Source organism: Parambassis ranga, chromosome 18 (assembly GCF_900634625.1).
Source record: "Parambassis ranga chromosome 18, fParRan2.1, whole genome shotgun sequence".
Lineage (NCBI taxonomy): Eukaryota > Metazoa > Chordata > Actinopteri > Ambassidae > Parambassis > Parambassis ranga.
Window position 1 is genome coordinate 11,709,424 of NC_041038.1, and position 21,973 is coordinate 11,731,396.

At 46.1% G+C, this 21,973-nt stretch overlaps 1 protein-coding gene across 1 annotated transcript; it reads left to right on the plus strand.

The window, feature by feature from the left end:
- Positions 1-1,096: 1,096 nt before the first annotated feature.
- Positions 1,097-21,429, plus strand: il17rd (interleukin 17 receptor D). Its single transcript, XM_028429583.1, has 16 exons — positions 1,097-1,309; positions 10,284-10,332; positions 12,725-12,847; positions 13,770-13,888; positions 14,474-14,594; positions 15,822-15,866; positions 16,186-16,337; positions 16,747-16,812; positions 16,950-17,004; positions 17,726-17,836; positions 17,920-18,104; positions 18,197-18,312; positions 18,594-18,854; positions 18,944-19,534; positions 19,624-19,901; positions 19,979-21,429. The coding sequence occupies exons 1-16, from the start codon at positions 1,190-1,192 to the stop codon at positions 20,101-20,103; spliced, it is 2,517 nt and encodes an 838-aa protein (XP_028285384.1). The 5' UTR covers positions 1,097-1,189; the 3' UTR covers positions 20,104-21,429.
- The last annotated feature ends 544 nt before the right edge of the window (positions 21,430-21,973 follow it).

The following is a 21,973-nucleotide window of genomic DNA, read 5'->3' on the forward strand; positions in this document are numbered from 1 at the left end:
AGTATGTGCGATTATTTTTACTTAAGTAAAGTATAAATACATAAAAATGTACTTAAGTACAGTAATGAAGTACAAATACTTAGTTACTTTCCACCACTGGTTGTCAGATACTCAAAACTCTGCTTTTACCTTTGGACAGGTAAAAACATAAAAAAACAATATGTGATGATTAAAAGGATTTTTAGCTGAGGTATAGGGATGTGAAGACATTTTCTGACACGTTGCCTTTAGAGGTCGATGGCAGCTGGAAGCAGAGCGTTCCCTAATCAATACTTTAGGACCAGACATCCTCAAATCAAACTTCTTTTATGTTCTGTTTTCCCACCAGATCTGAGAACGCTGCACATAATGTAGGAGAGTCTAGTTAAAAAACTGTTAAATCCATCCTCAGTAGATTGAACAGCCAGCTGTGAAAGCTGCCTGTCAGACCCAGTGCATGCTGGGAATTGTAGTCCACTTATAATATCCACACAATAATAAAAGCTGCATTCTCTTCACCTGTGATTGATCGATTGGATCCATGCAGTGTTGTGTTTGTATATATCAGTGCCTCTATCCCTGGGAGAGATCTAAATCTATATATATATATATATATATATATATATAAAATGTATGTAAACATAACCAGATTGTATTTTTGCTGGTTTATTGATCTGATGATGTGATCAGATCTGACTCTGTATTTTTGTAGAACAGCTTTAAAAGGAGGAAACCCAGTGAGCGTCCTGCTGTCTGAGGGTCTGAGCCTTGGACGCCATGAAAGGACAGAAAGCAGACCTGTGTCATTCAGCATGGTCTGACGCCCGCTGTGGATCAATAATAATAATAATAATAATAATAATAATTCTGATCATGACTGTGGCTGTTTTTGTTGTGTGTGTGTGTGTGTGTGTGTGTGTGCTTCCTGTTCTCAGACACTGATGAAAAATATCATATAGATATTAGACAATAAAGAAAAACACATTTTCAAATGTTCTAGTTTTATGGACTTTGTGCAGGTCATTAACCCTTTGCTCTCCTGGAGGTAGTTCTTCTTCAGGTTTCCTGTAAATAAAAGTGTGTGTGTGTGTGTGTGTGTGTGTGTGGCTATGACGCGCACGCGCAGCCTCCCTCCCTCGCGCGCACGGGCACACCTCCTCCTCCTGCTCCTCCTGCCCTCGCGCTCAGAGCTGCTCAGACGTCGGGAGGAATGGCGGCTCCTCGGAGTTTCTTCATCTGTCTCTGCGGAGTTTCCCTGGTTTTATTCTCCACCTGCGGATCTACGACCTCCGACAGAAGAAGAACGAACCAGGACCGATGCGGCTACAAGGTAAAAGTCACATTTCAACAGTAACGGCGAAGTTCGAGCGACGTTTCGCTTAAAAAGCTTCTGCGTCGCTTCAAGTGTCCCCTCCTGGAAAAAAAAAAAAGTTCAGTTTTTGGGAAGCTGCGTGGTTTTTGTGTCACTTCTGCTGTTAATGAGAAGTTAGTCAGTTTTAATCAGATCGATGGTCGGGAGTGAGGTGTGTTCGCCGTGTGTTCGCCGTGTGTTCGCCGTGTGTTAAACTGTCGCGGCACCTTTCTTACCTGCGTGTCGCCGGTTCGCCGTTTCCACCAAACTGTGCAGGAGAATTTAAAGAAGCTGCTTCGGCTGAGGACACGCAGACTTCCAGTAACCGAGCCGGGACGGTTCCTGAGTGAGTCTGAGGTCCAGTTTAGTTCGGCGCAGGTTTCGCCAGCGAAGCAGCTGCTGCACCTTCATCTCTGCGGCTCCACATCTGTGACGTCACAGGAAAGAAATCAGTTAAAAAGTGGCGTCGGTGTTAGATCTAATATAAAAATAATGTTTGTAAATCAACAAATTAATATGAAAATAAAGTTTATAAACGTCTGAAAAAATGGAATTTCTGGCTTTAATCTCTTCATTATAATTAATGCATCTACTTTAGTTTAAAGTGTGTTTTTGTGTCACATTTACCATTAATTGAACTTATCTGTGGAGCTGGGGGTCTCCAGGGGTGTGGGGGGGGGTTGTCCAGGCCATGGTGTGTTCAGGGTGAATTGCAGGTTGTAAAGCTGATTTCCTGCCTTTTGTGTGATCTGTTGAAAACATTGGATGTGGAGAGGCTGACCTCTGCCTGCAGCCGCTCTGCCTGCAGCCGCCGCCGCTCTGCCTGCAGCCGCTCTGCACTTCACTGCAGCCTTGTGTTTGGCCGTGAATGAATCCCGTCTGGTCTAAAAGTCCTTTCAGTTAAAAAGAGGTCATCCTACAATCACAGGTTATTGTCTGATCTGAGGGCTCGGCCTGTTTTTGTGATGAGATCTCGGAGCTGGCAGCAGGGTTTTCAGTCCTGAACAGATTTTAATCATCTGTTTTAATTAAAGCTGCTCGTTGTTTTTTCAGAGTGTTTGTTTTTCAAACCTCAAAATATTTTCAGTGTGTTTTCATATTAGACAAAGAAAAGCAGCAGATCGAAGCTAAAACCAGAAACTGATCGATGACTGGATAATCAATATATCTGGCTGATTTGAATCTGTGTGCTGTTGATGGGTTAGTGGCTTTAAATAAGCACAGAGCTTTAAAAGTCAAGTTTTTATGAAGTTTGTTTCTCGCCTCTCTGTGAAGAATGGGTTCATCTGATCGTCTGTGTGTGTCTGTGTGTGTGTGTCTGTGTGTGTGTGTGTCTGTGTGTGTGTGTCTGTGTGTGTGAGCGCAGACACTACAGGTTTTAATTTCCCCGTGTTGATAGATGACTCCTACCTGCCTTTGATGGCCTGTCTCTTTCTGTGTGTGTGTGTGTGTGTGTGTCTGTGTGTGTGTGTGTGTGTGTCTGTGTCTGTGTGTGTCTGTGTGTCTGTGTGTCTGTGTGTGTGTGTGTGTGTGTGTGTGTGTGTGTGTGTGTGTGTCTGTGTGTGTGTGTGTGTGTGTGTGTGTGTCTGTGTCTGTGTGTGTGTGTGTGTGTCTGTGTGTCTCTGTGTGTGTCTGTGTGTCTGTGTCTGTCTGTGTGTGTGTGTGTGTGTCTGTGTCTGTGTGTGTGTGTGTGTGTGTGTTATCCCAGTTTCCTCTCTGTGGCTTTGAAGTGTTTTCTACAGGAAGCTTCACACTGTTTACTCTGCTGAAACATTCCTTCCTGCAAACCCTCCCCACACACACACACACACAGACACACACACACACACACACACACACACACACACTCTCTCTCTCTCTCTCTCCTCCCCCTCTCTCTCCTGCTTCCCCTCTCCTTTCAGAAACACACACATCAAAGGCAGCAGAATGGGGGTGTGAGGACCTGCTATTCTACAGGTGTGAGGTTGTTAGAGCTGTGTGTGTGTGTCTGTGTGTGTGTGTGTGTGTGTGTGTTGTGTTTCCTTGAGACCTGGTTTGAGCCAGTTGTTTGAATTATTGTCCTTTTATTTTGCCCCATTATTTTTTGGGGGGATAAATAGGAACAGAGAATGTCACCCTGATGAAATGTAAAGATATAAAACTCTTCCTTACACTCCTGATAAATTGCATTTGATCACTGATTAGTCATTTGTACCAGGGGCTGCTAACCCTTTAACCCTTTAAGACCATCGTTAGTGCTGCCCCCTCATTCAGCTCAAAGACACTGTTGTGTTGGCACTGTGGGAAACCTCACACGTCCACGGAGTCAGTTTGTCTTCCTGAGGTGTAAAGGGTTTTAAAAAGATGTTGCGTTGAATAAGTGTTTGTCCAGCCTGTAGTCCTTCTGGCCGCTCTCTGTCGCATGTTAAGTGTTTGCTAACTAACTATCGTGGTGTTCCAAACTCCAAAACCCAGAATGCTTCAGTGTCTGTGCTCGCAGACAGAACATGGTCCTCACAGTAACACACTCGGTGTCTGTGGCTCTCAGTCTGCCTCTTCCTGTTTCTGTTGGGGATCATGGAGTCTGGCTCCAGCTCTCCTCGGTCCATGTGTGGACCAAAGCTTTGCTTTCTTCTTCTGCTGTTGTTCAGCAGCTAAACGTCTTCAAGACAACTTGTAAAGTATGAAACCAGCTTAGTTTTTGCTCTAACCACCTCGAGAAGACACATTTCTCTGTTCTCGTGCAGTATGTAACCTTAAGTGATGTAAGTGTGCACTGATTGGTCGAGTACATGAGTGTTAACAGATCTGGTGACACAGTACCTGTGTAAGGTTTAATATTAGACATGAACAGACCGACTGGCCGCCAGCTGTTCTCCTACTTTTTATTAGTGATTTGAACACAAACAGAAAAATATGCTCCTGAGCGTCGTTCTTATACCCCGTTCACACTGGGGAAAAAATGTGGCTTAAGCAGGATTCGGCCGCATCCAGATCAATCCACATGTGTTTTTTCCGAGTGTGAACACCTCGAATCCGGCTGTATCCAGTTTGATTTCAATCCGGCTAGATCCACCCACGAGAGGCGCCACCTAGTGGTTTGGAGGACAGCAAACATGCTGGATGAAGCCGGATTGAGTGCGATCACAGGTGTGTGCTAGCCAGATTTGAAAATAGGTCTGAACGCATCCAGCTTAAAGGCTGTCTGGGCTCAATCCTACTCTAGCTGGAATGACTTTCTCCAGTGTGAACGGGGCCTTAGTTCTTGGTCCCTGGATGGATCCTTGGATCCTTTAGAGGTCTGGAAAGCTCACTTGTAGGTTACAGATCATTTCATCACGCCCCCCTGGAGCCTCAGACCTGTAGACCAGCTTCAAGTCTGTAAAATCAAAGGTCTGCGTGGTCGAATACAGGGTTCACATTATTAGATCTGCTGGAGGAGGACACGGTTCTTTGACTGGATCTTTGAGAAATCAGGCTAGTTTGGTGAGTTGTTCCAGACCGGTGCATGGTTCAGGTCCGTGTTCAAACACATCTGCTGAAGTCATCACGTCCGTCTCCTCTGAGGAAGACACACCAGGAAATCATTCAGCTTCCTCCTCTCAGAGTGCAGCTCTGGATTCCTCATCCATCTGCCGTCATTTTCAAACGGGTATCCCATCATCCTCTGGGGCCGTCGGTGTGTTTTTGACATCAGAGAGAGCCTCAGAGGGCGTCATGGCTGGGTGGGCGTCCAATGTGAAACACGTGTGTTCTCTGGTTGTTCTGGCGACTGAAACCGGCTGAAGGTGGAGGATGGATGCTCCACGTCTTACATAAACCAGCCCTGGAACCATACACATACATATATATTTATATTTAATTCACTGTTCTCTCGGGATTTCTCAGGAAAAAATGAGTTTTCCAGCTTTCAGGAAATGTCCTGTCCAAGCAGAAGGCAGTGTAAGTACAGTGAGGATGTGTCAACATCAAACTGTACAGAGTCCAGAATAAATCAGTGTGTGGGGTTGAGTCGCAGAGAGACTGATCAAATGTAATCCTCTTTTATTGTCATTTCTCTCTAAGGGTTACAGTGCACACTATAACAAGTGACAAATGAAAAAAGCTTAGAATAGAATAAGTGTGGCCTGGTTAAAGCTTGATTGATCGTCCTGCTGCACAATTTTAAGGTTTAAAGCTCTGGTCATCGCCATCTTGACGGCACCTGAGCCTCAACTTAAAGCTCAGTTTATGCTCTAAACATCAGTAAACCCCCCCAGGCAGCCATGTTAAAATGTCCAACTTTACAGCAGAAATAAATGTTTACAGCGAGCCCTCTGTTCAGCCATCTTGGCTTTAGCATCTCAGCAGTTGGAGCCTCCTATCACCCCTTAACAGGTTTGTCACAATCTATGGTTGCCTAATCTACAGCAGCTTAGATTACAGAGATGTGATATTTGCAGGTGTTGCCGGGTAGATGTGACACCTCGTCGTCTTCTGTTGGCTCCAAAGCTCTGTTCATCTGCTGGAAATGTGAAGGAGAACTCGTCGTTTATCTGTTTCGGACACAGTCGTAGGCCAGTTTTCTGTAGTCTGTAGTCGGACTCAGGTGTTGACAGTGGGTCCCATGACTCGGATGCTCAGTCACTGCACGGTGAAGTCAGGATTTATCCCACTCCTTCCTCTGTAACGAGAGGGGGAGTCTCTTAAAGGACAAACCGTCACAGCGGGAGCGGAGCAGCTCCTCCTGGGTGAGGAGGAGGAGGATTTGTGATGAAGAAGAGGGGTGGGGGGTCATTGAAGAGCAGTCATGCAGGAGGAGGAAGCTGCAGGTTTTGTTCCTGCAGTGGGAAATCTTTGGTTGGCTGCTCCCGAACACACTCTCACACACTGAGTTTGCATTGTTGCACGCCGCTTTTGTTTCCAGCGTTTTTCCTTCCTGGATTTTCTGCAGAGCCGAGATCACACGTGATGTTAAGTTTCTGTTCAGCAGGGATCAATCGGCAGATCCAATCACAAACGAGCCATCTTTAACTCTTTAATGAATGTTAATTAAAACCACCGGTACAAAGACGACACCTCAAGATCTGAGCGGGCTGAATATTCTGCTTCTTATCAGCCTCCGATCGGATGCCAGTGCAGCCATGTTTGACCCATATGGGAGCGTTTGGAGGTGTTTGTGTGCTACAAAACAGGAAGACATTAAGAGGAACAGAGCGAGTGTTTAGCCCTCAGGCCTTTAAAGACCCTCATCGAGTTGTTGGTGCTGCTAAGCTGTAAGCTGGTGATTTCTAATCATCCTGGATATTTGTGACTTACATTTTATAACAGTGTGTGAAGGACAGTTAGGAAAGTGTGTGTGTGTCACATAATATATTCTAGCACTACTTTAGTTGATTAAAACTTATTGATAAAGGTGAAACCACCAACAAAAGGTAGTAAAGGTCTAAAGCTGATGGTAGGCTGGAGCGTGGACACGTTCTGGGTCTGTATTCCTTCTTCCCCAAACAGACCTTCTCTATCTGCATGTTGATTAAAGGTCAGCTGGGAGTTTGTCCCCACATCTGGAACCGTTCTGGCCGCCTCCAACAGAACGAGGGAGAGAAGAAGAAGTTTGCTACGTGAACCCTGAAAGCTGTAATTGAAGGAGTTCCTGTTTAATCAGATCACTTCTCTTCTTTCCTTCCTTCCTTCCTTCGCTGCAGGCTCGGTGATTATCGCCCTTTTTGAGTCCTCCCATCCTTCTTCCTTGTCTCCTTTCCTCCCTCCCTCTGTCCTTCCCTCCTCTGATGTGATTCATTACGGTTTCAGCTAGCTTAGCCTGCAATTAGCTGTCTGATTACCACAGGAACTGATTGTGTGGTTCGGGGATTCCCAGAGGGAGCTCTGCTCTCTCCTCAGAGGGTTTCGGGTTTGTAGAACAGTCCTGCTGGATGTCGGACGGCTCCTCCTCAGCTACATTTAGTTTGTTATAACGAGCTGTTCTTCAGTCTTTTTGTCTTTCTTTTATTCTCGGTTGTTTACTGAGGTGACTCGGGCTGCTCGGGCCTCGGGGGGTGTTTTTTGTGTGCATCTGTAGGAGCATAACGATCATTAGCAGGGAGAAACACCTGGCAGCAGGAGAGAAGAAAACTCCGTCTGCTGTGAAGAATGAAAGTTTGGCTCGAGGCGGCGTGCGGTTTAACTGGCGGTGCACACGGTTGGAGAGACTTTCAGAGATGAGTGTTGCAGCTGCTGACTTTAGCCCCGTGTGAGGTGTTAGTAAAGGTGGAATACCGTTGTGTTTGTCAGGAGGCAGCGGTGGATCTGGCCTCTCTCTGTCATGTACTCAGATTTCTGATTTCTGAGGAAGTGTGTTTGATTCTCTTATACCCCGTTCACACTGGGGAAATCAATCCGGCTAGAGCGGGATTCGGACCGTATCTGGAGATGTCAACACAAATCCGGATATATCTGAATAGATCTGGATCCACCTCTCGGAGGCTCAAATGTGGCTCAGGTCTGAACGGAAATGCAGCTACTGAATCCGGCTAGCGATGCCATACTTCCGGGTCGCATACAAAAGCCGTGTGTAACTACGTCGAACTACGACAGCTTTGCCCCAAGTTTATTTTCCACAGGGCTACAAAAGAAAATAAACTGCTTTTTAAACCAAAAAAAAACTAAAGAGTGAGCAACACGGGACAAAAAAACGCACAACGCATGCTCACACGCGGTCCTTCGTAACCTGAACGGACTCTGTATATTACAAGCTTAATCCAGCTTGTTTGCGGTCCTCCAAACCACTAGGTGGCGCCTCTTAATATACAGAGTCTGTTCAGGCTGTTCAGACCGCGTGTGTGCATGTGTCGTGCAGTTTTTTTGTCCCGTGTCGCTCCCCCGGAAGTATCACATCGCTAGCCGGATTCGCTAGCCACATTTGCGTTCACACCTGAGCCACATTTGAGAAATCAAACTGGATACAGCCGGATTTGAGGTGTTCACACTCTGGATACATCTGGATGCGGCCCGAATCCCGCTTTAGCCAGATTTATTTCCCCAGTGTGAACAGGGTATTAAAGGCTCTCTGGATTCACCTTCTCCAGTGTGAACTGGGCCTAAGCTGCCGTTGGAGTTCTAGTAGACGTCCAGAAACACAAAGCCTTGTTCACACTGGACAAAAAAACACTATTACTCACTGACATTTGGCTTTTTTTAGTGGGAATATATTTTTTTTTTTACGGTTTTTTACTTTTCTCCACACCGGCTGTAAAAAGCTGTAGATCAGCCAGATACTCACTGAATTTGTGTCATGTGACTGCTGCTCACGTGGGAGTCGATCATGAAAACATAGGAGAATCTTTGTGTTTTTGCAGAATGTTATTTTTTGCAGTCGATTTTTGTCCAAATTTGAAGTGAGATTTGTTGGACTAGTTATCAGGGCAGCAGGATTTGGGTCTATCTTCTGACTTTATGCCACTGATGGAGCATTTTTTTCTTCATCTCTGGTTTTCTGTAGCTCTCATTCCTCAGCCCAGGAAGGAGGACAGTTACCTGCTTTAATGTGGATGTATTGCTTCTGCAGAAGTAGCCCAGTAGTCCCTCAGCATGCATGACTCTAACATCCTCCACACATGTGCTCGTCGTGGTGCTTTGCTGTGGGAGAGTTTGCAGCAGAAAAGGGGCTTTTTGGGGGAAGGGTCGAGCTTCGGCCCACAGAATCAGGAAGGCTGCTGTCAGTGAAAAACTTCCCTTGATTTTAATTAGCTTCCAATTCATGGTGGCAGCGGGACGTCCGAGCACACAGCAGCACACAAACCTCTGCAGGTCGAAGGTCAGCCTCAGAGCCCAGCTGAAGGGGAAGCGTGTCATTAATAAGAACATGATAAGATGAAACTGTGTGTTGTTTTTTCTTATTCTTCTGAGGACCGTCACTTCTTCAAAGGGTTGTTTGATGGTTATAAGCAGGTTTTAGGGTCGACTTTAGTGTTTGTTTTAAAGGCTCGGCAACGCTGTACGCCGATGAGGGACTTCACAAGTATGTAATTAAAAACGTGTGTGTGTGTGTTTGTATGGATGGGTTGTAGAGGTACAGTGGCTGCTAATAAGCACAGCACAGTTTTTATAACACACACACACACAGTTGGGTGTCTGTCTGATTGGTTTCAGGTGTAAATGTGTGGTTGTTGTGTGTGTGTGACCACAGTCTGACACCTCTGTAACCAGCCTGAAGGTGTGTGTGTGCGTGTGTGTGTGCGCGCAGGGCAATATGAAAACAAGGTCAGAGCTGTAAAAGCTTTGAAACATGCCTCATGAGAGTCCACGTCTTTGTGCTGGGATGGAGAGAAAAGGATTCTGGGTAACCGTAGCTCACATGGGAAACTGATGTTCACACCTCGGCTTATCTCGCCGCTCATCGTGTGTCACTGTATCTGCAGAGCTTTGTGTTGAGTGGAGCTGATGGGTGGAGTGTGGAAGGATATCCCGGTCCTGTTAGACGGATGCAGACGAAGAACTCGAGCAGTTTTTTGTTTTTTCTTGTTTTCCTCACACGCAGACGCCAGAGTTTCATCGTTTGAGGAGCTTCTTCTTCTTCTTCTTCTACCTGCAACAAGCTTCTCTGCTGTTTTCCTGGCTGCCATGATGCTGAGTGTAGTCAGTGCTAAGTAGCATAGCATAAGTAATCATGGTCGTATAAAGCTGGCTAACAGTCGTCCACGATAAGGACTGCCGTGACATTTCATCACGTGTGGTGTGATGGCATCAGAGACAAACAATACTGGACGTTTGCTATTATCTTAACATGCACTCATTGTGTGGTTGATGTTTAAAATCTCATTTATACTGCGTGATGTTTGCTGAGTCAGCAGCTACGTCATCACCAGCACCCACCCTTCCTCCTCTTTCTGTGAGCTTGGGCTTTCTTTCCAGATGTTCGGTGGAGTATAGAAATATTGACTGATAGCAGGATGTGCTGGAGTAAAAAAGTAAAAAGTTTCATTCTCTTTAATTTCAGGTGCAGTCAGACGGAGGTCGCAGGCTGGCCGTCACCTTCAGAACCGACAGTGAGTTTCTCATACAATATGTGGACATATTTATTAGGGATGTCCCGATCCGATCACGTGATCGGAAATCGGGCCCGATTACGTGATTTCAGACTCGATCGGAATCGGACATTACCTCCCGATCAGGACTCGGATATATATTTATTAGGGCTCTCAAAGTTAATGCCTTCTGTGCAGGGTGGTTCTGTGTCCCAGGTTTTGCCGTAATGAGTGCCTTTATAGAAAGTATCGGATCGGGACTCGGTATCGGCAGATACTCAAAATCAAATGACTCAGACTCGGACTCGAGGGCAAAAAAACCTGATCGGGACATCCCTACTATTTATAACTCTCCATCTTGTTGCCCAGCATGAAGATCTGCACCCCTGCTTCACCCATCCCCTCCTCCTGCACGCTCCTCCTCCTCCTCCTCTTCTTCTTCTTTTGTTCTTTTCTCTGTAAAAGTCAAGTTCCTGAGCCGTGGCTGATCCCTGCCTCCCGCCTTTGTCCGTGACCATGAGCGAGGAAGCTTGTTCAGTTTCCCCTTTTTGTGCGTGTGTGTGGAAGAAAAACTATTTTAGGATAATTCATCTCAAGAAGTCTGTAACTTTAGGACTAAATTTTACACTTTAAGTCTCTTCTGATGAAATATCATTATACATTTGCCATAAATGACAAAAAATAAGAATCTTAGTTTCATTATATCAGTGTATGTATTGCTTTCCTCATCATTTTGTCATCTATAAATCTTAAATTCTCTGTGGCCAAACTCTGTGTTTTCAAATGTTTATTGGTTATTCCTTATGCTAAGCTAACTAGCTCCTGTACGGAACAATCTCCGGATCAAACTGAGCGAAGCCAGCTCTCAAAGTGTCGAACTCTGACTCTGCTGAGCCGCTCCGTCAACTTTTTCTTCAGCACAGAAACGATTCACCTTAATTTAATCTTTACACGCATTATGTTGGCCATGGTCATGTGACTCTGAAACTATGATGCGTTCTCTTCTTATGAGAACAGGAACGGAAACGGTTGAAATTCACACACTTCAAGCTAAAGCTGAGCGCTGAGGTGTTGTTAGCATGACAATCAGAGCCTGCTCATTGTGTGTGTGTGTGTGTGTGTGTGTGTGTGTGTGTGTGTGCTGATGGTGGTGAGGGGTGACACACCTCAGTGGTTCCTTTCCTCCAGCTGTTTGGAGGATGAAGGCGGATGGAAGAATGGATGAGTCACAGGCTTCCTCTGTCCCGCTCTCTCTGATGTGATGTCATGACAAGGGGGGGGGGGGAGGTGACCTTTGACCTCCAGCAGGTCACTAATGGAAGGTGATGAGATCAGCAAGTCCAGTGATATATATTTAGCACGTAAAGCCCACTGATTCCACTGATTCACTATGAGCAGTGTGTCAAATGTGGATTCATCCGCCGCTGAAAATAGTCCCCAGCAGCTGTTTGATTAACATTAGTTTAAAAATGATGAGCAGCTCTTTGACTGTCTTCATCGGCCTTGGAATTGTCAGATTGTCCATAAATGCAGCATGTGTGACATACAGGCCAGTTCTCCTTCATCTGTTGTTAAACTGGAGTGAGGAAGAGGAGGTGCTTTCCTCTTCATCCTGTGAACTTTGGCCCTCACTTGTTTCTCTGCTGCTTCATCAGAACATAAAGATTAGAAAAAGAGGAAGAGGAGTAGCTAACTGTGACCTTCCTCTCCTCCTTATATCCTATAGAGGACTGAGGATGAAGACGAGGAGGAGGAGGAGGAGGAAGGGAAGCAACCAGCTGTGACCTTCTCCTTTTGCCCTGAACATGACCTCACTTTAAAGAGGAAGAGGAGCAGTGACTTGTGTCCCACGTTCTTCTAGCCCTCCTTTCGGCCTTCTCCATCCTTTATAAGCTCTTCTCCTCTCCACCGTCTTCCTCCCCCTCTTCCTCACCTTCATTCAGGAGGTGGTTGGCAGGAGGAAAGAGGAGCAGTCAGTCGTGTCTGAGCTCACGCCCCTTTTCTTTCTGCATGTTAAGTCCAGCTTTTCTCCCAGCTCACTTCATGGCTGGCTGCTCCTCCGTCTCCTGCTCCTCCTCCTCCTCTTCCTCTTCCTCTTCCATATCTTTGAGCGAAATGTTGGGGGCATGGTGACAAAGCTCATAGTGATTGAATTAATGAAGGTTTATAGCACTGATGACGGGTCCGGACAGCGATTGAGTCTGTGCTAATGCTAACAGTATGGCCTGTCATCGCCTGGACACTGAGTCCTCTTCCTCCTCCTGATGTCTGACTCCTCCAGTCATGTGTGTAGCCCTGAAAGTCTCTCATGAAGCTGTGAGGTCCACGACGAGCACATGAAAACGACACAGGGGTGATCAGCAGGTCAGAAACATCTGTAATAACTGTGGTTGTCTCTGTCTCCTCCTCACAGACTGTTCATTGAACTACCCTTTGGGCAAACATGTGATCCATGAAGTCTCCAACGTTTCCTTCAGTCATCTGGCCTGTGAGGATCAGGCCGCCGTGGTTGTCCACTGGTCTCCAAGTCCACTTGGTACGGTCTGTTCACCTGTGCTGTTCACCTGTCACAAATTCCCCCAAAAGAGACGAGGGAGGAAGCACGAGGAAGTATAAACCCTTTCAAAGCGCTGAAATCCGAAAGATTACCCGGCTCCATGTGTCCCTTTGATCAGGCCCAGAGAGAGAGAGAGAGAGAGAGAGGGGATCACATCACACACAACAATACCACGATTTGACCGTGAAGGAATGTGTGTGTGTGTGTGTGCGCTCAGTGTAAGGTGAACCTCTCTCTCTCTCTCTCTCTCTCTCTCTCTGGCTTTGACAAAACAGCCTGTTGTTTTCTCACAGGCAGAAAACTTCCAGAAATGTTCCAGTTTTACAAAATCTGTCTGCCAGATATCCTCCTGACAACCTGCTGAGCAGTTCAAAGCACAAACTGCACACACACACACACACACACACACACACACCACAAGAACGAGTGTGTGTGTAGCTGTGTCCATGTGCTGCATTAAACATGGCTGCCATCAGTACCGTCCTTCATCTGAGCACGTTGTTGTGATATTTGTCTAGTAAATCAACTTTAATGAAGGCTGAAACATGCAGAGACAGCGAGCGCACACACACACACACACACACACACACACACACACACTCCGCTGCTGCTGTTAACATGCAAAACCTCCTCTCACTGAACGACAGAGGTGTTCAGAAATGTGCCTGAAGACAGACAAACCTGTTCTACCGCCGCTCGCTCGCCCTCGCTCGCCCTCACTCTCTCTTTCTTGCAGAGATGATCAGAAAAACATGTCCGCTGAACGTAAAGGTGTAATTACAAGACAGATGTGTGTTTTCAGGCAGGAGGAGAGAGGGGGGGAGGAAACAAGGAGGCAAAGAAGGAGACGAGGAGAGAAAAGGTTTGTGAGGCTGAACGTCCTGTCGTTGTGTCTCCGCAGGAATCGAACACGTTAAGGGCTTCAGAGTTTACCTGGAGGACAAGAACCCAGAGGGGAAACAGTGTCAGCACCTCATCCTCAAAGACCCGCGGCAGCTCAACTTCTCCTACAGGAACACGGTACGACCAAAAAGCTCAGCTTTGATTCGTTTCGGGATACATCAGAGCCCCTTATCGATCAGTTCACCAACACCGTGCTCTATGAGCAGGACAACATCATGATTTACACCCGCCTGTCGACCAATGAAGCACATTAAAGTGTTGATACATGTGATTTTATATCAGAGCTGACTTTGGTGGCAGGTGGAGCTGTCTCCATATGGAACAGGAAGTTCAGAGGTGGAGCTGTCTCCATATCCTCTGGATGCGTGTTTGTGCTCGCAGGCAGACACCTGGACGAAGATGAAAACACCATTCTTTGGTGCAGATCTCATTGTGTTCATATTGTGTTATCTTTCAAACATCTGTGGGCCTGAAGCCTTTTAAATAATTGCCGTGCCGTGTCATGTGTTCGGTGACGTTCTGCCTGCTCCACTGTACGCCGTTTTTATCTTCTTTAGCGCTGCAGGTGACGTCACAGTGACCTCAGCGTGCATCACTCCTGAAGCAGAGTTTTTATTAACTCTTGATATTAAACCTAAAACCTTCTCCCCCCCTGAGTGTTGACAGTCTGGTTGTGTTGTGTTTTTGGTGTCCCTCACTCAGAAGCTGAGCAGTCAGCCCTTCAGCGGGTTGACCTTTGACACCGACTACATGGTTCGTGTCGTTCCTTTTCCATCCCTGATGAACGAGAGTTTCTTCCCTCCATCCTTCCTCAGGACTAACTGTGAGTCTCACTCCTCTCATCAAGTCAGAATTGATCAGTGATTAATTTAATCTCGTCTTTTTTAGTGATTAAAACCATCCTTGTTGCAGCTCTCACGGCTCGAATGACTTTGAATTAATTTGAAAATTTGACTTTAAAATATCCAAATGTTTTATGAATTAACAAGGAGACGTTCAATACCTGTCAGCTGAACTGTGGTTAACCCTCATGCACTGTTCGGGACATTTTTGTCCTCTGAGAGTAATCTTTCTGTTTATTTTGGCCATAACTTTGTCAATATGTGAACAAATTGAATCATTTTTGCTCAACAAGCTTAATTTTACATAAATTTTGTTAATATGATTTTAAAATTTTTCATAGGTCAACAGTACACTGTGGGCAAATTTTACCCCCTAATGTGTTGTTCGGGGACAAAAACGTCCTCTAACTTTAACGGTTTTAAAAATATATCAGATAAATATTTTTTTGAAATTTTTTTGCATTGACCTTTTATTATTAATTAATTAATTTGTGATTTTTACAGTTAATATGGTCATTAAGTTGTTAACTGTAAAAATCACAAATGTTACCTCCTACCAACAGGGTAAACCACCAACAATCAAGAATGCATGATTATGTAGTGCCATGGCTGTGCAGTCAAAAAAAGTGTGTTTATAATGTAAGTCTATGGGACAAAATGGGAGAAAAAAAGAAAATCCAGTGCTGTGCAAAAACTAATAATGCAATAAATTTTTTTACTGATGTTTGACATGACCAAGACTGTAATAAAGGTTAAAAAAAATCCAGTCCACATTCACCTTTACTATTAAAAATGAGCCATTTTGTGTGTTTTTTTCCAATTTTTAGCACCACCCCTTATAAAATTGGTGATTAAAGGGTTAAAATCCTGGGGGAAAATGATTTTTTCTTTAAAAAGGTCTATGCAAAAAAATTTCAAAAAAATATTTATCTGATATATTTTTAAAACCGTTAAAGTTAGGGGACGTTTTTGTCCCGAACAACACATAAGGGTAGTGTTTGTGAACAGTCCATGAGGGTTAAAACAGTCACTCCGTGTTTTAGTGTCTGCGCTCTTCCACCAACAAACAGCTAACTCTGGCTGCTGACCTGCATGTTGGAAACAAGACAGAACATGTTGACCTCTTTAGAGCTGAAACAAAGACGAGGCTGAACAACAAGAGCAGAACAGACCCACCGTCTAACCATCTGTGTGTGTTTCTCTAACAGCTTGTGAAGTCCTCCTCGGATCAGACAACCTGGTCTGCAAACCATGTAAGTTCCTCAGTGTCGTCGTCATAACCAGAGCCACATGTCGAGCCGGGCTGCGCTGTTCGGTCCTTTGGTCTGTGTGTTGTTCTCACATCAGTGTGTTATAAATTAGATGCTGCACAAACAAACGCTCCTCTTTGAAATGATCACATCAGCTGCTCACACCACGCTTTTACACTGTCGACACATCCGAGCAAGAAAAATGAGCCAAAAACTATGATAACAGGAAGACACGTTTCTGGACTGGTCCTTGAATGCATCGTATAAGCTCCAAAAATGAAGCATCTGCATCAGCAACACTCTGCGTTTTGTTTCTGTGCAGTCTGGAAGCCAAAGACCCTGAACGTCTCTCAGCTGGGATTAAACCTTCACGTGGCGTTCGATCAGGCTCCGGCCTCCTTTGGCTTCCACTTCTACTACCTGTACTACAAACTGAGGCAGGACGGACCCTTCAGACTGCAGCGCTGCAAACCAGTAAGACCACTTCACCGGTCTCTCTTTGCAGAGATGGTTTAAAAACCCTTTCACTCCGCCTCTCTTCTTCTGGACTGACTACACACACTTTCTTTCATGCATTAAGTTGTTTAGAGACTGTAAATCCAGCTCTGAAGTGTCTTCCAAGTGTTCATGTCCACACTGGAAGCTGCATTGAAACCCCCTTTTGTGACTGGAGGCATTCATTCTGTTGTGAAAAAGAATAAAGAGACTGAGGCGCACCTGTCCTGTTACTGTGAACTGGCAGGTAGCGCTCTGCCTGAGCAGACAAACACACAAACACACACACGCAGCTCCGTCCGTCTGCAAACATCTGAGCATGCGAAGTCCTTACGTACATGTGAAAAACATTTTGTGCAGTTGTTTTTAATACGTTAACTGTTTGCAGGATGTAAACCAGGCCAGAACGACGTGTGTCCTCCAGGACGTCTCTCCAGGAACCTACACTATAGAGGTACATTAAACGCAGCACAGGTCTGAGCTCCGTTCAGTCTGATCACCTGACAGATGTTTACAGCAGCAGCAGCGACCCTGGATTTGTCTCCTCTTTATTTTTTGTTTATATATTGACTCCATTTTCTTTTTTCTCAGTTGAAAGATGACAGCAACACAACCAGGAGGCAAACTCAGTACCATGTCAGCCAGGGTGAGACACACACACACACACACACACACACACACACACACTGTCTAAGGCTGCAGATGAATCTTGGTGTTCGTCATAGTAACTGTGCTAAATGGTGCCGACCGCACAGCTAGAGGCAGAGCGTTCCACAGAGTGGGAGCCACGACTGAGAAGGCCCGGTCACCTCTAGTTTTTAAAAGAGATCGGAGGCCCTCCAGAGCCATTTGGTGAGCAGACCTAAGAGCTCTGGAGGGCCGATGCACTACCAGGAGGTCTGATAAATAGTCCGGGGCCAGGCCATGCAAGCACTTAAAAACGAATAAAAGAATCTTAAAATCAATTCTGTGCTTCACCGGTAGCCAGTGAAGTGAGGAAAGCACTGGCGTGATGTGCTCGCGCTTTTTTTGTCCCGGTGAGAAGCCGAGCCGCTGCGTTTTGGACCAGCTGCAGACGGTGAAGCTCTGACTGTCCAATTCCAATATATAGGGAGTTGCAGTAGTCTAATTTTAAAAGATTTATAAAGTGGCTCCTTCCCAGTGTGGAGAGCGATTTTAGCAGTGTCCAGGTCAAACGCCTGTTTTTGACTCTTCTCTGTTTGTTCTATTGTTACATAATGGTTTAACATTATTTTTATCCCAAGTCTTGATTGATTAATCCAGACATAAAGGTCATTTCTGAGTCAGAATGTTCAGGAAAACATGTTTTATGTGCATCATTGGTCTCATGCTGTTCCATCCTGCAGTCCACTCCCCCTGGGCGGGGCCTATCCGTGCCATGGCCATCACCGTGCCTCTGGTCATCATGTCTGCCTTCGCCACCCTCTTCACTGTCATGTGTCGCAAGAAGCAGCAAGGTAGAAGAGGCGTTGGCTAAAATCATGTGTGTGTGTGTGTGTGTGTGTTCATTTTTTAATTATGAATCTTTCTTTTCTTTCAGAAAACATCTACAGTCAGCTGGACGAGGAGAGCAGCGAGTCGTCCAATCACAGTGCAGCGCTGAACGCAGAGCGGCCGTGGCCCCGCCCCAAAGTCTTCATCTGTTACTCCAACAGAGACTGTCCCAAACACACCAGCGTCATCCAGAGCTTCGCCTACTTCCTGCAGGACTTCTGTAACTGTGAGGTGAGAAACCTCGACCATCATCATCATCATCATCATCATCAGCAGAAATCTTTTTTTTTTCTAAACATTACAAACGGATGCTTCCTGCTCAGGTCGTGTTGGACCTGTGGGAACACCTGGAGATGTGTAAGGAGGGTCAGATGTCGTGGCTCAGCAGACAGCTGGACGACGCAAACTTCATCATCACCGTCTGTTCCAAAGGCTTACGGTACAGTGTGACTTCAGCTGCATGCAGTCCCACCAGTGGCCACTAGGTGCTGCTAAAATACTGCATGAATGAGTTGGAATAGTAGAATACTAGTTGGAAGATTTCAGTTTTAGGGAGTGTGAGTCTGTTGTCTCCATGGAAACAGCACAGCCATGAGAACACAAATATAAAGACAGAAATGGAATGGAAGCATACTTTTCTGTGATCAAAACCAAAAACCATCAGTATGAAACGCATTTTTGCAAGTGTGGAAAAACACTTCTTCACTCGTCTTCCTGCAGCTACTATGTGGAGAAGAAGAGCCGCCGAGGGAAAACGCCGGTCAGTCGTCGCAGTAACGGGAGCAGCAGCAGCAGCAGCTCTCCCATTGGTGGGTCGGGCAGTGACCTGTTCATCGTCAGCGTAGCCATGATAGCAGAGAAGCTGCGTCTGGCGAAGCAGAGCGAGGGCGGCAGGGCTCAGGAGCTGGACCGCTACATGACGGTTTACTTTGACTATTCGACCGAGAACGACATCCCCACCATGCTGAGTCTGGCTCCCAGGTGTGTTCACACGTAAATCAATCGCTGATTGTTAATAAGAATGAATCATAGCCGCAGCCTGATCCGTCCCCTTATCGCTGTGTGTTCAGGTTTAAGTTGATGGACCAGCTGCCTCAGCTCTTCAGTCGGCTCCACTCCGGTCAGTCCAGCCTGGCAGAGCGTGAGCAGCAGCAGCCTCTCAACGTCTCCAGGAGGAACTACTTCAGAAGCAAGTCCGGACGCTCGCTCTACGTGTCCATTTGCAACATGCACCAGCACATCAGCCAGAACCCAGACTGGTTCGAAAAGCAGCTGGCTCCCGCAGCAGGGCCCTCATCCACGTCCGACTCCTCTTCCGCCACCAAACTCCACCATGGTCCGGCTCCAAGCCCGCCCCCGAAGCCTCACTGCTCCTCCTCTTCTCAGCCAGATCAGAGGTTCGACTCGGGACTGGTCCTGAATGAGGTGGTGGTGAGGACGCCGTCCCTGGAGGGAGGGGACGGAGCAGCCAGGAGGAACATGCTCCTGCTGGCCCCTGGCTCTAGCCCAAGCCTCAGCCGCAGACCGAGTCACAGTCCCAGCCCTGGCCTCTGTCCCAGTCCGGGTCTTTGTCCCAGTCCAGGTTTTTGTCCCAGTCCTGGTCTGTGTCCTAGTCCAGGCCTGCCACATGGCTCCTTGTCCATGCTGGCATCCACTTCAAGGTAAAGCAACACTTCATTTCAGTTTCTTCCTGCCTTGTTTGTCATTTAATCTCACAGCAGGTAACATGAGGCCCCTCTGTGTCTCTCAGGTCCACTTCCGGAATATCTGGACTTCTACCTGAGGAGTCTACATCCTCCTCGTCCTCCTCAGCTCCCTCTATTCTCCAGGAGGAGGTGAGCTCTGTCCCAATTCAGGCAGAGGAAGGGCGTCCCTCGGCTCCAGAACTCCCGCCTCCCCGAGATTCAGGCATCTACGATTCCTCCGTCCCCTCCTCAGAGCTGTCTATCCCCCTGATGGAGGGGCTGTCACATGACCAGGCAGACTCCTCCTCCCTGGCTGACAGTGAATCGTCTTCCTCTGGGCTGGGTAAGGCACCCCCCCCCCCCCAAAACAATGACCTCCCAAATCGAGAGCATCTGTGTTCATACCTGTTTGTCTGTCAGGTGACGAGGAGCCGCCGGCTGTCTCGTCCTTCGGCTGCAGCACAGCGCCGGTGTGCAAAGCCGAGCTCCACCACCACCACCACCAGGAGCACGGCGACGCACTCCCACCTGTAGCATCATTGTAGGGGGGGGGGGGCGCCTGAAGCCAATCAGCCCGGTGATGTCATGACCTGAACTTCATGTCATGAAAACATACCTGGAGGAATTAAAAAAAAATATTGGACTAGGTGGTGGAGCGACAATTGAGGTGCTGGTCTGTGGTAACCCCTCAGGTGGAGAACACTGGTAACAATGGTTACCGCTGAGTTCCAGAGCACACTCCTCTGTCACTATGGTAACCTGTGTGTTCGAGGGCACAGGTAGATGTAGCAGCGCTGTTTCCTGGTATCCATGCTAACCACTGCTTCACACACATAGCTTCCTGTAGCCGGGTAAACCACTGGATTCTAAAGCGATGGCACTGGTAACCATGGTAACCACTGAGTGCTTCCATAGCTAATGGCTCGTAGAACCTAGAACTGCTCTGGATTGTAGAACGAACTATAACACAGCTGAGCTCTTGACGGCCAAAAACTACAGTAAGTATGGCAACCACTTCACTCCAGAGCAACCGGTGGTAACTATGGTAACCACTCACTGTTGCCTGGTTACTGCAGCAACCACTGGCTTGTCACTTGTAACCGGTACCTTCGAAACACCTACAGCGACAGCAGCCCGTGGCAACCGCTAACTTCGGGAACATTGCTCCATGGTAACTATGGTAACCACAACATCTGGACCACTCGATGGCTTCTGAGGTACTTTGTTCACGTGTTCCGCTCGACGGCTGGAGGATTTTTTATTTTTTGAAGGACTGGACTGGACTCCAGACGCTGAGCGAGCCGATCGCCGATTCAAACCAAAGACTTTGTCCCGATCGATCGGAGCATGACGTGGAGACAGACTGTATGTTTTGGCACTTTTGTAGTAAGAAGACTCACCCCCATGGACGTGTTGTCCTGCAGCAGCATCCACAGCCAACAGCAGGAAGACAGTAATATTATTATTATCATTATCATCATTATTATTATTATTATCTGTGTCGACATACAGAACCAGAAACAGCTGAAGACTAACCCGTGCCATTTTATTTAAATGAATTATTATTTGTGGAGAAGCTTCTTTTTCATTATAAAGGGAAACATTTTATTAATATTAACTTGGAGTTTTCTCCATCAGTGTCAAAAAAACGACTCAAAAGTTGAATGTTTAGTTTTTAAATCATTAATTTTTTTTTAGCTGTGTTTTAATTACATCATTATTTTGACTTAACGGCAGTGTTTTTGTTTTTTTAATCAATCCTAACATCTTTTTCTTTCCTGGCAGAAATAAGATTCGACACACTCCTGCGTTATTAAGCATGTTTTACTCTTCAGTAAAAGGACACTCTTACTTTAAACCCAAGTGTTTATTAATGTACATATATTTTTTTATTTTTCTCTGGAAATGTCTCTTTCATTTGTGTAAAGTTAGACATTTATTTAGTATTTTTCTACTTTTTTTTTTTTTTTTAGAAATGTACTGTTTTATAGTACCTTAATATAGGAAATAAATAAATTGTTATAAAACTGTATTATTTCTTTGTTCTTTCGGTCACTGACGGCACAGGTTTGGTGTGAGTAGTAAATAGTGTATGGACAGTTTTATGGCCGGTCGTCAGCTCTCCTCTGCTCCAGGCTCACTGGATTCTTGTAGTAAAACACACACACACACACACACCGTGCTGACATGAAAAGCAGCAGACAGCTCCATGGTGTGTGAGCTTTGAGGCAGCAATGCTTAAAACAACAGGCGCCACTCACTCAGTCAGGCTTAAAAACCGGAAGCGGCCTGCCTTCAAAATAAAAGCATACACCTTTCAGTTCTGTCACTGAATTTGTTAATAAATCTGCCTTGTGTGTTTAGTTGTTGTGTGACAGACCCAGAATCTGCTGTTAACACCATATTTATACTAAA